Source organism: Mesoplodon densirostris, chromosome 7 (assembly GCF_025265405.1).
Source record: "Mesoplodon densirostris isolate mMesDen1 chromosome 7, mMesDen1 primary haplotype, whole genome shotgun sequence".
Lineage (NCBI taxonomy): Eukaryota > Metazoa > Chordata > Mammalia > Artiodactyla > Ziphiidae > Mesoplodon > Mesoplodon densirostris.
In genome coordinates this window covers 56,756,399-56,770,716 of record NC_082667.1, presented here as the reverse complement: position 1 = coordinate 56,770,716, position 14,318 = coordinate 56,756,399, and the positions used below count along the sequence as shown (strand labels likewise).

General features: G+C 36.0%; 1 protein-coding gene across 9 annotated transcripts in view; it reads left to right on the top strand.

The window, feature by feature from the left end:
- The window catches only part of EMSY (EMSY transcriptional repressor, BRCA2 interacting), an 83,135-nt gene that overhangs the window by 52,721 nt on the left and 16,096 nt on the right, over positions 1–14,318 (top strand). For all 9 annotated transcript variants that reach the window (XM_060103551.1, XM_060103557.1, XM_060103550.1 and 6 more), the window contains 3 exons: positions 1,931–2,067; positions 4,534–4,707; positions 6,687–6,885. In XM_060103551.1, the coding sequence (XP_059959534.1) occupies positions 1,931–2,067; positions 4,534–4,707; positions 6,687–6,885 (510 nt within the window). The remainder of the gene's footprint in view (positions 1–1,930; positions 2,068–4,533; positions 4,708–6,686; positions 6,886–14,318) is intronic.

Below are 14,318 nucleotides of genomic sequence, written 5' to 3'. Positions count from 1 at the left end.
GTTGATGTAAGTGGATAAGAGGCAGCTTGGTTTTTGTGGCTCTTAACAGTTCACTATTCAGAGACTGCAGGTAAAGGGAAAAACATTTGTGAAACTGGCCCATGGATAAAAGTGCCTTTTTATGTTACCTGAGCATGTTACCTTGGACTGATGAGGCATTAGATGATGGCAAGTGTATTATAAAGATATTGTAACAAGATGGCCAAAAACTGACATATAACTAGAATATTCTTATTCTTGTGCAATCTTATTTCTAAAACTAGTAAGGAATGCTAAGGTTTCCCAGTAGAAGAGATTAAATTTTAACTTTTATTCTTGAGAGTATATTAATCAGTTGTGTTTTTAATGTGTACCCATTCTGTGCTTAGTCATTTGATAAATGATACACAAGCCTATAGCAGAAAAATATGACTTGCCTGTTTTCATAGGCAGAGAAAATTATAGGTACAGAAGTAGCACTGGGATTGGTGTGCTCAAGGACCAGTGTGGAAACCAGCACATTGAAGGAGAGGTATATATTGGATAATCCTGAAAATTAAGGTCTGATGGAACCTGGAGGGCTAAGCAGAGGAGTTTGGTCTTTGTGTGGTAGGTAATAGGAAGCCATAGTAAAAGGAGTTACTTGTTAAACTAGAGTTTATGGTGTGTATTTTGGAGTAGGAACAAATAAGATCTAATTGGTGGATTTAAGGCCAGATTATAAAGGATTCTGAAACACAAGACAGGAAGTTGGGACTAAATACAATGGGGATTTGGAAGGTTTTTGACCAATTTCACATGTTGTTGGTTCTTGATATGGTGAAATGAGGTTTTTTTTTGTTTTTTTGTTTTTTTAGGATGTTCGCTATGGCAGGATACATCAGAGCTATTTGAATGATAGAGAAACTTGAAATAGGGAGAAAATATGGGAAGCCAAAAGTGATGTGGGCCTGTCTATTGAGCTGGCATTGATAACATTTTGAAAGAAGACATATGTTGGTGACAAATTTAGTTCATTCACATACTCGTTGAACGATTACTTGAGTAATTGCCGTATGGTGTGTGCTAAGCACTGAGGAGTCAGTGGCGTGAAAAGATACAGTGTGGAGCTAAGGGGCTTTCATGGAGTGAAGACAAGGCAAGAAGCAAAGATTGACACCAGGATTTCCAACTTGAACAATTAGAAGAATATAGGATATAAATTTGATAGGTAGATAGATTTGATAGGTGGAAGAGCAGCAGTTTGTGGAAGGATGTGGGGGAGAGGGTAAGATAATAATATGTTTGGATCAGTAGATATAGATCTACTACATAGATGTTAATGATGGAAAATATAAGTTTATATATATAAGTATATAAATTAGGGTTTCATCCTCAGACTTTTCAGAGTGTTGCAGGTGATGAGTATACGTTTCATCTGACTTGGTCTGTGAGTGTGTTTATTTTGTCTTTTCCTTGTCACATAAAAATAAATGGCATTTCATCAATTTTCTCTATAGTCTAGTGTTATATGAGAATTTTGATACATATTTACCTCTTTTTTATGTTATTTTTTGAAGAGTTTTCCTATCACACTAGTCACATAGGTAATACCATTGAGTTTGGGAGAAATGTTTGTCATGGCATAGAGCTTCTAATTTGTTTCAGTTAACTAGTCAGGAGGGGAATATTGATGGGGAAGCAGATAGTGATATTTTTAGATTCTGAGTTTGGTGTGTAGGCCCTCAGATTCCAAAAAGATGAATGCTGTAAGAGTCAATTCTTAATATTCTCTCATTCTAGGACAACTTGTAACTTATTATTCCAGGCCTTCATTTTCATCCTCATGACAGCTTTCACGTCATCTAGGGATGACATCAACTACACGTATTAATTGTATACAACATAAACAGAAGTAACCAAATATCACTAGTCCTTAACTCGGGCCTCCTTTTCTCCCCCCTTCTCTAAGGAACGACTACCAAAATCACTACAATCCCAATGACTTCCAAGCCCAATGTGATTGTTGTGCAAAAGACTACAGGAAAAGGAACCACCATTCAAGGCCTCCCGGGCAAAAACGTTGTCACAACATTGCTAAATGCTGGAGTAAGTAAGAGCTTGAACTGCAGACTCAGCAGTCCACTAAGGATTTTAAAGACCAGCTATACAAATATTTGTCTAAGGACTTCAGAACCCACAATGGCCAGAATGGCTTGATTTACCCCTGCTGTGATGTAATAACTGTTAAAAAACACCACCTACTGATGCCATTTTTTATAGTAATTTCTAAAACATGTTGTTCATAGCTAAGTTGCTTATGACCATGATTTAGATACTTAGCTTAGTCCAGATGGAAGATTCCACTGGGTTAACTACAGAGGGACCTCTGTCAGAGGACAGTTTATTCCTGCTTTTGGCCAATAGATACCAATCTAGTATTTCACCTAGGTTAGGCAAAGAGAAATATTTGGGACTAAGACTAAATTAATGACAACAATTTGTTACTTTCATTTTTACTTCTTTGAGCTAGTGAAAAAAAATCAAATAAATAACAGATTCATTTATAGTTCTGAAGGCATTTGTTAAGAGGTTAAGAGATTTGGAGTTAGCCAAACCTAGGCTTTGTCTCTGGGTATCATAATTGTTTGACTTTGGCTAACTTATTCGACTTCTCTCATCCTTAATTTCCTCATTTGTACGTTGGGGATGATGATCTCTACCAGTGAATTTGTTGAGTAACTAACTTGTAGCTGTTGAAAGTGCTTAGAACAGTGCCTGGCACATAGGAAGTCCTCCATAATTTTTTTTTCTTACTGTTATTACTCTTTGTACTTAACTGTCTAGGTTTGGTAGTGTCCCTACTTGCTAGAAAAAAAAATGCTATACTTCATTGTAGTTGATCTCTAGTAGCTTCCTAGGCATCACAGTCTTTACAATGTTGGTAGGGGTCTAGTATTAGATTTTTCATCACGTGGGAAAACATAGATTGTTCCTAGCCTTAGTTCACATAGTAAGCCAAAAGTAAAGCCAGGATTAGAATTCAGATTTTCAGAATGCTTTATCTTTTGGTTTGTAATTTCATGGAACTTGATATTAAAAGAGGGGAGTGCCATGTACTCTAGGTCCTCTGGTCACATAGATCTAAGAATAGAGTGTGTGAGTACTAGCTGCTATATACATCTAATAGTAACAGTTTGACACAAGAAATGATAGTCAAACAAGCAGATCAGAGTATAAGACCATCCGCTTAACCACATATGTACATGTACCTGTACTCATAACTTGCTTACCTGTGCATGTGTAAACACACACACACACCAGAAGAGCTTTTTCAAAAAAATAGCCTGCTAGTTGGTTTTGATTGGTTTTGAATGGTCTTTAATTATACTTGGACAGGGCCCATTGAGCTACTTAATAGAAGGGCAAGCCCACTTGCAAACTAGCAGCTCTTGGCAAATGAACTAGAGCTCTTTCCAGAGATGCTGCTGTGAAGGGTGTACATGTATTAAAATAAGTAATCACATGATTGGCAGACACTCCATGTTTCCCTTAGATAACTGCGGCAGATATTTAAACGTGAATTTTGTAATCATTTAGCTCTAAATTCACAGAGTGATTAGCTTTTTGCCAGCTCACCTGGGTGCTTTGTTTTTACTGGCTGCTAAGTTTAGATGGCCACACATTTAGGTGATGATGACTAAAAAGAAAAACTGATAAGGTGAAAAAATTTCAGATCCTTTGCTTTTTAATTTTATGGATCTTAATTTTTAAAATTTTAATAGTTTAGTAAAATGACTATATTTGAATTTAATTTAGTTTAGCTCAAGTATTGACTCCATAAATGACCAGAAATGGTACTTAAGAATAAAGCAGATGAAAATGGTGAAAAGTTAATGGGCTTAAACTATCTAGTTAATAGACTAAAGTGATATTAGTAACATGCTGATGTGGGAAAAGTCCTAAGTTTTTTCTTTGTATTTTCCCATGTAACCTCAGAAAGAATGTTAATATCTCTGCTGATTTCATCTCTTGCCCATACTGTTTCACATAGGCATTCTGCTATATATCCTTATAATTTCATGTTTGGGGAACTGAGGCAGTTTATTTTGTATGTGAACATTTAGCTATTGGTAAAATGCACAGTAATTTTTTTATTACACATAATGTTCATTTCAGATAAACTGTCAATAAAGATGAATGTTGGGGGCACAAGACCTATAGTCCCAGCACTTAGAGATAACCATTGTTAGCATTTTAGTATATATTCTTCTATAATTTTGGACTCTATTTTATATACATATTCTGTGAATGAGACAGTATAATAAGTATTCTTACATAAGGTGATTTTTTAAATTCACTCACCAAGAAGTATTTAATGCCTTCATAGGACAGAAGGTTGGTCAGAGAACTTCTGAGATCATTTCAACTAGGTCTAAGATTATTGATCACCTGGAAACATTGTACTTTGTTGCAGAGTTTACAGCCCTCTGCCCATCATCCTGGTAAAACCTTTCTGTGATTTTCAGTGAAAAAATGCATATAAATCTCATATATTTACTGACTTCAATTTAGGGAGAAAAGACTATTCAGACGGTACCAACAGGAGCAAAGCCAGCTATTATCACTGCTACAAGACCCATCACCAAAATGATTGTAACTCAGCCAAAAGGAATAGGTTCCACAGTTCAACCAGCAGCTAAAATCATCCCAACAAAAATTGTTTATGGGCAGCAAGGGAAAACACAGGTATGCTAAGATATGGTGATTTTTCTTGACTCTGGTATATTTCAAATTCCTAGAAAAGATCAGTAATATTTAAAGAATCAGATTATTAAAAGTTATGATTGAATGTGTATAATCATCTGTTTTCAAAATAGTACTTTTCAGTACTTAAAAAAATATATATCTTAAATATTTGTGTCATGTCATGAGCAAAGGTTAGAGAACAGAATTCCCTTGGAGGACTTCCCTGGTGGCACGGTGGATAAGAATCCGCCTGCCAATGCAGGGGAAATGGGTTTGATCCCTGGTCTGGGAAGATCCCACAGGCCGCGGAGCAGCTAAGCCCGTGCGCCACAACTACTGAGCCTGTGCTCTAGAGCCCATGCACCACAACTACTGAGCCTGCGCTCTAGAGCCCGTGAGCCACAACTACTGAAGCCTGTGCCCCACAACAAGAGAAGCCATTGTAAGGAGAAGCCCACGCACCATAACGAAGAGTGGCCCCCGCTCGCCACAACTAGAGAAAGCCTGCGCACAGCAACCAAGACGCAACACAGCCAAAAAAATAAATAAAATTAAATCTTTGAAAAAAAAAAAAAGAATCCCCTTGGAATAAAATTTGCTGAAGGTATATATTGTTTTTTGAGAAGAAGATGGTTGAGGGATGATGGTTATAATCTCTCAAAGAAAAGTATTTTTTATAAGCTTATATGGCCTTTGAAAGCACTTTGGTTATTATAAAATTTGATTTACTTGAAACCTAAATATTGGAGAAGCTGGAGATCTGTTCATTTTTCGGCAAGTAAATGATAAGGGAGCTTTTCTGGAGATTTGTCTGGGAAATTGAGGCTCAGGATTTAATCCTGTGTTGCTGGGCTACTGTTTATTTTGCAGATACTTTACTTTTCTGAGAATATCAAAGGAATCGATGTCAGCTTTGGTTGAGAAATGCTAGAATTTTTGTAAAAGATACTAATTTACCTATAAACTAATAATTTGCCTTTAGAATCAGTTCCCTCAGTATTATAGCCAAATAGTTTACATATCTAAACAATAAGTTTTGTGATTTTCTAATAAGTTCAAATTGCCTTTAAATTTCAACTGTAACAGTTCCATTTACTCTATCATCTAAGTCATAACCCATGTTTTCATTCTTGAAGTTTTAGAAATGGTGACTTAAAGAGTCTGAAAAGGTTTAGAAACTTATATATGGGAGAAATAAAAAATAATTGTGGTGAAGTAATACTTTTATTCCATGCACCCAATTGAAGTTAACTCCCAGAGTCCAAATTTTGAAGTGGAATGGTTCACTGTGAAAGTTTTCTCCCATTTCACTTGTTGTAGTGTCTGTGGTTTTTGACCTTTGCCAAGAGTTGATCTATCACATGTTCCTTATGGATTCTAATAGTTGTCTAAATTAGTGTTCCTCTGGGAATTTCTTCAAAGATGACTTAAGTCCTTAGCAATTTTACTTTGTGCAGTTGTGTTAATTAGGAATTTCATTTGGTTGCTAAAGAAAAGAAACCTGAAGAACAGTGGCTTAAACAAATTAGGGTTTTATTTTTATTATGTTGATAAATATTCAGAGGGAGGAAATCCTGGGACTGTTATTGTGACTCAAAAATTCCCCTGGGAATCTAGGCTCCTTGTGTCTTTCTGTTCTGCCATCCTTAGTTTGTGACTCTCATTCTACTGTATAGCCTACAGACTGTAAAATGACTCCTGAAGTCATTACAGGCAAGAAAAAACAGGGTCAAAGGCTCTTGTTAGAATCATAGCTGTTGTAATGTAGCATGTACCGCTTGAAATTTTGTATGTGGCCTGCTATAATTTGTTCATAGATTGAATTCGTCTTTGATGAACAGTGCTGTGCCCAAAGTATAATAAATGTACAGAGTACCGTTTTCTGTGTCAGGAAAATATTTGTTTCATTGTGACCTAGAAGTTAAGCATTTTTTAAATGCTCTGAATTTATACTGGTTGTATTTTTGCTTGTGTTCTAGGTTCTTATTAAACCTAAACCAGTGACGTTTCAAGCTACAGTTGTTAGTGAACAAACAAGGCAGCTGGTCACGGAAACATTACAGCAAGCATCCAGGGTGGCAGAGGCTGGTAATTCATCTATTCAGGAGGGAAAAGAAGAACCACAGAGTTATACAGATAGTAGTTCCTCTTCTACGGAGTCCTCCCAAAGTTCCCAAGGTAAGATCCATTTTACTTCTGATTTATGTAATTACTGCTGACATAGTGCCCTAGTTCTAAAATAGTTGAACCTAGGGATCTCAAACAAACATGTATGCTTTGACTTGTTAGTTCTTTTGATTTTATTGTCTTTTGTTTGATATGTAATCAGTGAGCTGAAGTTTTGTTTTTGGTAAGGCTTATTACCATTCTTTCCTGCCTGGTATATGTTCATCAAGTAATTGGTAAATTTTAGATGATGATTTTGGCAGGTAGGTATTATCAAACTGGATAGAGCTGTGATTCCTTCTGTTTGCTTTGAGTAAGTAGGAGAAGTATGCAAGAAAGTGAATATACCTTTTGAAATGGTTGTTGCTGAATCTTGAGAAAGGATCAAGGTGGTCAGAGATGGGGCCATAAGTGGGTGATCATACATTGCAGTTTGCATGGGACAAGTCTTAGTTTATTTCTGTTCTAGAATAATTATTAATAGCATTCGCTTTCTCTCTCAAAAGTGTTCCAGTTTAGATGATAATTATACGGTTGTCCTAACTATAAGGAAGGTGCTATGAAGCCAGACTCCATATTAGGGAAAATCATTATCCTTAGTGCTATTTTAATTATGTTTTTCTAGGAAGTCACTTGAAATAGACTCATGATCATAAGCTTTGAGACTTTCTACAAATCTAGTACCCATGTTTGTCAGTTACCTTAACCACCCATATTGTCAGGTAGCATATTTATGCCTGTACTTAGAAGCTCTGATATATCCAAACAAAACTGTTTATCTTCTTGATCATTCCTCACTTACTCCATTTCCTCTCCTCACCTCTCCATTATTGTCTCTGGAATGCTTTCTTAGCACCTTCACCTTCAATACAGCTTCTTCATATTGTACAGGAATTATTATTTTAACTCTTCAGTGGAATCTTCCTAGATTAGTCTTACTAATGGTTCAAATTGCTGATTATTCCATTAATTCAATTTGACATTTATTTATTAGTTTATACTATATATTAAACTTCATGAGAAAACTTCATGAAGGAGGTAGCATTTGAAATGGTCTTTGAAAACTCATCAATTAAAAATTAAAATGTTGATTTTAACAAACAATATGGCACTCATTTTAGAAAATGGATAATTTTCTTCTGCATATTATCAATAATAGTAATATTTTCTGAATCAATTTGCTAAGATTTAATTTATCATTCTGTATTGATTATGAATCAGTTTATGTCTAATTATAGTAAGATGATGCTTATTCTCTTATTTCTTTTAGACCTTCTGCTTTGATATGTATAGATTGCATTCTTAGCTTAACTCATCAGATTTTTTTTTCCTCTTTTATTTTTAAGTCTGTAGTTATTTGAATAATACCAGCCTTTTTTTTTTCCCTTGAGAAATATTTTCATAGTGGGCTGGTAAAATGTTTAGGTTATGAATTGGTGCTGAAATGGGGACCCGAACAGTAGATGTCTGTGTATACATAATCTCAGGTTATCTTTTGAAACTGCTAGTTTTTTCCTAAGAGAGCTATAAGCCAATCATTACTTCCCTAACATGCCATTTCATTAGTGAGCCTTCAATTTTCATTCTAAGAAAGGGACAAAAATTTGGCTATTTTTGGAACTGATTGAGTGTAAAGTTTTCTGCTCTTTGATCTGTTATTATACATGGCATCATTTATTTTTGTTGTTTATCTTTCATTGCATATTACTTCTTTTTAAGATATTCTGTAATACAGAAAAAATTCACCATTCAAAGTAGGTATATGTAATATGGTTGCCTATAAAGCCAGTTTTTATAATCCGCATTTACTCCTCTCACCATACCCTTGTATAGTTCCTTAGTACAAGGGGCTGAGAATATATATGCTATGATTTAAGAGAAAGGGATAAAAAAAAAAAGAGAGAGAGAAAAGGGCTTTTTTGGGTTTTTGGGGTTTTTTTTGGCCACACCTCAGGGCATGTGGGATCTTAGCTCCTCAACCAGGGATCAAACCCACGCCCCCTGCAGTGGAAATACAGAATCTTAACCACTGGACCGCCAGGGAAAGGGATAAAGGTTTTGATCAGTCTAAGACTCATGTTTGGTTTTCAAGGTATAAGAGGGTCATACTTAACGGGGAATAGAAGCACTATATAAGAGTCCATTCTTTCTTTATATTGCTTTTGTAGTTTTTAGCGCACCTCTTTTTAGTAACTTTTAATGTAATTTCAAACTTACAAAAAGTTGCAAGAAGATTAAAAAGAACTCCTGTGTATATTCTTTACCTAGATTCACCACTTATTTATATTTTGCCCTATTTGCTTTGTTGTTGATTCTCTTTCGGTCCCCCATGTGTCTATAATTTTTAAATTTTTTAACCAGTTGAGAGCAAGTTGTAGATATTATGTCCTTTACCTCTAAATACTTACATTTGTAGGTTTATATTTCTTAAGGGTTAGTCTGTTCATAACTAAAATACAGTTATCAAAATCAAGACATATGAAGTTACAGTTCTGTAATCTACAATCCACTCAAATGTCATCAGCTGTCCAGTCATGTTCTTTGTAGTTTTACCACCACCCGCCCCCCGCCACCAGTCCACAATCCAAATTAGGATCATGCATTACATTTAGTTCCATTTAATTGTCATGGCTCTTTATTTTCCTTAAATTTGGATAATCCTCTAGCCTTTCTTTGTGTTTCTTGATCTTGACATTTTTGAAGGAAATAATCAGTTACTTTGTAGAATAGTCTTCAATTTGGTATTGTCTGATGTTTCTTTATCATTTGATTCAGCAGGAATTCCACAGATGTGATATGTCCTTAGCTTTGTCTTATCAGGAGCCACTGATGTCAGTTTGTCCCAATATTGATGATGTTAATGTCGATCTCTTGGTTAATTAAGGTGATGTCTTCCTGTTTTTTTTTGCATTATGAAGTTACCATATTTCCCTCTGAGATTAATGGTAATTTATGGGAGATGCTTTGAGACTATATAAATATCATATTCCTCATAAAACATTTATCTACTAGTTTAAGCATCCATTGATAATTTTCTAAAGCCCATTATTTGTTATATAGTTGATAGTTGGCATTCTACTGTAATAATGAATCAACTTTGCTTGACTTCATATCCTTTTTCTGGTGACTTCCTTTACACAAGTCTTAGAATAAGGATGTCTTTTATGCCAAGGGATTTCTTGATTCTACTTGTGGTTTCAAAACTTTCCCCACCATTCCCCAGCCACAAGGAGGAGCAGTTTAGGCCTTATACCTTATTACTGAACTATCTCCTCACAGGCTAGAATAGAGACCTTCATCTTCACCTTGTTGTGGCACTTTCCTTGATCACCCTAGGAGGGTTCATCCCTCCTTCTATATACTATGCTTCCGAAGTTGCTTTGTACTACCAGCTATTTTATCATTGATCATTTTATTTTGTACTTTTTTGTTTGTTTAATATAATTATTTTCCTTTCCACTAGGCTACTAGCTTCTCAAAGGCAAGGATCATATTCATCTCTATATATTCAATATTTAGCGAAGAGGTTAGCTGGCTCTAAGTAGACACCAGTAAAAGTCCCTGAATGAACAAACAGCAGAATAGCAACCATAATAACTGTGGTACAGAGTTAAACTTCAGCCTTATAAACTAATTTTTGTTGCCTGAGGCCAAAACATTTTTTCCTTTTTGGCGTTTCCCCTAACCTAGTGGGGGGCCTTTTAAGCTGTATACCCCTGAAGTATTTTTACATACTGATAGCTAGATGACCAACCCTAATAGTTCAAGGTCATACTTGCCTAGATCACTTACTGAAGATTGGACCGTATGCCTTCCATAGCTCCTGAGCTTTCCTTCCTATTTGGATCTTCTTATTTTCCCTTTCTCACTTGGGAATAGGGTTATTGAGCTTATTGGGTTATAGATTTTTTTTAAAAAAGAAAGAAAAAATGTTAAAAGTTTTCTTTATTTATATTCTCTTTATTTCCAAAAGGTTTTAAGGTAGATTAGCTAGAATATAAGATTATGTGAAGTAAAATGGAAGAGAAAAAGGAGACAAAACCAAGGGTAAGGATTTAAGATGGAACATGGCATGAGGCAAATATAAAAATGCATCCTGTAAAGACATTGCTTTAAGTAGGCCACAACTTGGTTTCTAGGATGCTTTTTCCAGAAGCTTCATGATCTTGGTAGGTCATGGTGAGGGTGAGGAATAAATCGAGGTTAAGCAAAACATACTTGTTGCAGAACTTTTCAGAGCCATTATATGCTAATATATGTTGGGAAAGATGAAGGATATAATGTAAAATGCCCCCAACTTTTTTGACCATGGAGCCCTTCTTTTGCAGAACATCTTTTTAAAAAAAATTTATTTATTTACTTTTGGCTGTGTTGGGTCTTCGTTGCTGCGCACGGGCTTTCTCTAGTTGCGGCGAGTGGGAGCTACTCTTCATTGTGGTGCACACGCTTCTCATCGTAGTGGCTTTTCTTGTTGCGAAGTACGGGCTGTAGGCATGCGGGCTCAGTAGTTGTGGCTCGTGGGCTCAAGAGTGCAGGCTCAGTAGTTGTTTTGCACAGGCTTAGTTGCTCTGCGGCATGTGGGATCTTCCCGGACCAGGGCTCGAACCCGTGTCCCCTGCATTGGCAGGCGGATTCTTAACCACTGCACCACCAGGGAAGTCCCTTTTGCAGAACATCTTGAGGAATTAATGTTCTCTGGAACATGTGGGGCAAAGCTGTATAAGCAGCTAAATACTGTGAAGGCCTTGGGCTTTATGACAGTACTTCAGAGGGAAGGTACCTATTACATCATGGAAGGGATATAGACATCTTGGGTTTAGTTTAGAAAAGATGGTTTAGATGCATAAGGCATCTGGGAACCATTTTATATGAAGAATTGGTAGGTCGAGAAAGGACATTTATCATGGAGAAGAGAAGATGAAAATTGGGTGGGGTTGTGGGGGACACAGAACTGTTGTCAGTTATCTTGAGGACTGTGACATGGAAGAGGGAAAAGAATTGGTCTTTGGTAGGTGCATGGACAGAACTAGAACCATTGAGTAGCAATCAGAAGACCTGCGTCCACTCTATATATGAAAATTTTCTAATTGTCCTAACAGTGCAAAGATGGAAAGAAACTGTCTTAGAAAACAGTGAGTTCTGTGTTGCTGGATTCCTAGATTTTTAGGGATATTTTGAAGATTTTAGCATAGGATTGATGATAGTGTTACTTGATGATAGTTGATGATATCATCATCTATCAATGATCATACTATCATTGATGATAGTATACTTTTCGATTGTCTTTTCTAGCTGAGAGATCTTATGATTCTTTGCAAATGTGATATAGGCTTTTTATTGTAAAGACATAGGAGACATTCTTCCACAGAGATGCCTGAATCTGCCTTTGGCTATAGCAATACAGTGTTTATCTCTAGTACCTAACATGTAGTAGATGCCCGATAAATATTTGTTAAATGACCTGTGGGGAAAGATATCTGAGGGTCAGTAGGCCATCATCCTCAAGAGACATAGGAAAGTCTAGATGGATGCACACTGCATAATCAAATGGAACTGTTAGATCAGGCTCCTGGTGTCTCAGTCATTGCACTCTGACCCCAGCATCAGACTTGGTAGGCAGTAGATTTATCTAGTCTAAGCATAAGCCAAAAGTAGAGAGGAAAATCACTCAAGGAATGTTTTTCACATTTAGGTTCACACCCTCATTCTGTGTCACAGCAGTTGGGGTTGCTGCATTGGTGCTTTGTATGGTCAGCTACACTTTCTGAGTATGGGCAGAAAGAGAAAGACCAATCTCCCCAGTCCCTATGGGATGATGTTATGTGGGGTGATGTCTCTGACAGGTGGTCCCATGTGGAAATTTGTTCTCCTTTTCTAGTCTTATTCTACCTTATCTCTCTACCAGTGCAGTTTTTGCTTTCTTCTGGGTATTCAGTATGTGTATTTTACAGAGTTGGGTTGCAAAGTCATTCTTTGCCTATAGGTCCTCTCACCTAGCCAGGGGTACTTATAGCATCATGAGAAATTCTTAAAATTGAGAACTTAGTTTATATAAAACTAAGGATTCCCTAATATAATCAGTTCTCTTAAGTTTAAATTCTATATATCAAACTTAGAATGAGTAAAGAAAAACTGTTATATGCCTCATGTGGCATTTGATATTACTACAGGATATTGTCCTTCAATCATCTAGATTTTTTTTGAAAGTTTAATGGAAATTATACATCCCTGGTGTAGCATATACTCTACCTAGTGTTTAGAGGCTAGGGTGAGGAGCGGAAATACAATTTGTTAATGGTAAATAAAAATTCCAGATATTTTGTATATTGATTTTGTTTTCTTTGGGAAGACAGTTTTTTTGTTTTTGTTTTTTTAACAGTCATTCCCCCCCGCTTCACCTTTTTGGACAACTTTGTGGTTTTCAAAAATACAAAGTTCATAGAAGGTTGAACTTAAGTTGTATTTATTCTTGGTTTTAGGGCTGCATGAATTCTTTTCTGTGATGCTTTCACTGACCATTCCAATTCACAGTAGTCTTTTTCTTTCTATATAGTTGCCCTGTTTGCCCTAATCATTTGACTTTATCCCAAAATACAAAGCTATATGTATATCTTTATTTTATGTCTCCTCCATTATAATCTAAATTTGGGAGTAAGAGTCATGCTTTTATAGCCTGTATAATTTCCTGTGTGGTATCTTGGACCAAGGAGTTTAGGAACTTAACAATAGTCTAATACAACCTACTTATTCTGTAGATGGAAAACTCAATAAATAATTTGTTGTTTGATTTGATGTGTATTTAGTATTTACATGCATACTTATATAGCATGAATATAATAAGCCTTGAGTTAGGGCTATAATTTATTTGGAAACTAACAAAAAGGCTTAGAACTTTTCAGCCCACAACCAGAACAACAACAACAAAATAAAACACTTCTATTGTCCTTCATAGTTTATAGGGCTCTTTTATGTACATCATTTCATTATATCCTCAGAAATCCTGTGAGGTAGAGAGGTAATTTTAGTGTTGCCATTTTAGGAATAATGATACTAAGACCCAGAGAATTAACTTGCTGATAATTGGTAGAGCTAGGACTGTAACATAAGCCTTTGAACTCCAAATGTTATACGTGCCATATCATGCTGCTTCTAGGTCATTTATCCATTCTTGTTGTCAATGGACAGGATTTCCTTTCAGTAACTCAGCCATCCAATAAGTGTTCACTGAATGCTCAGGTTATAATACAGAACACATTTTTAGGTGCATTGGGGAAAACAAGACTCATACAGCGTTTTGTTCTTACTGTACACAAACATGCACCCACCCACACAAACGCACATCTATTTATTATAGCAATCATAACATTGAATTGTAATTTGTCTCTTTACATGTCTGTCTCTCCAACCAGATTGTGTGCTTCTCGAGCATCCTTTGATTATTCTGT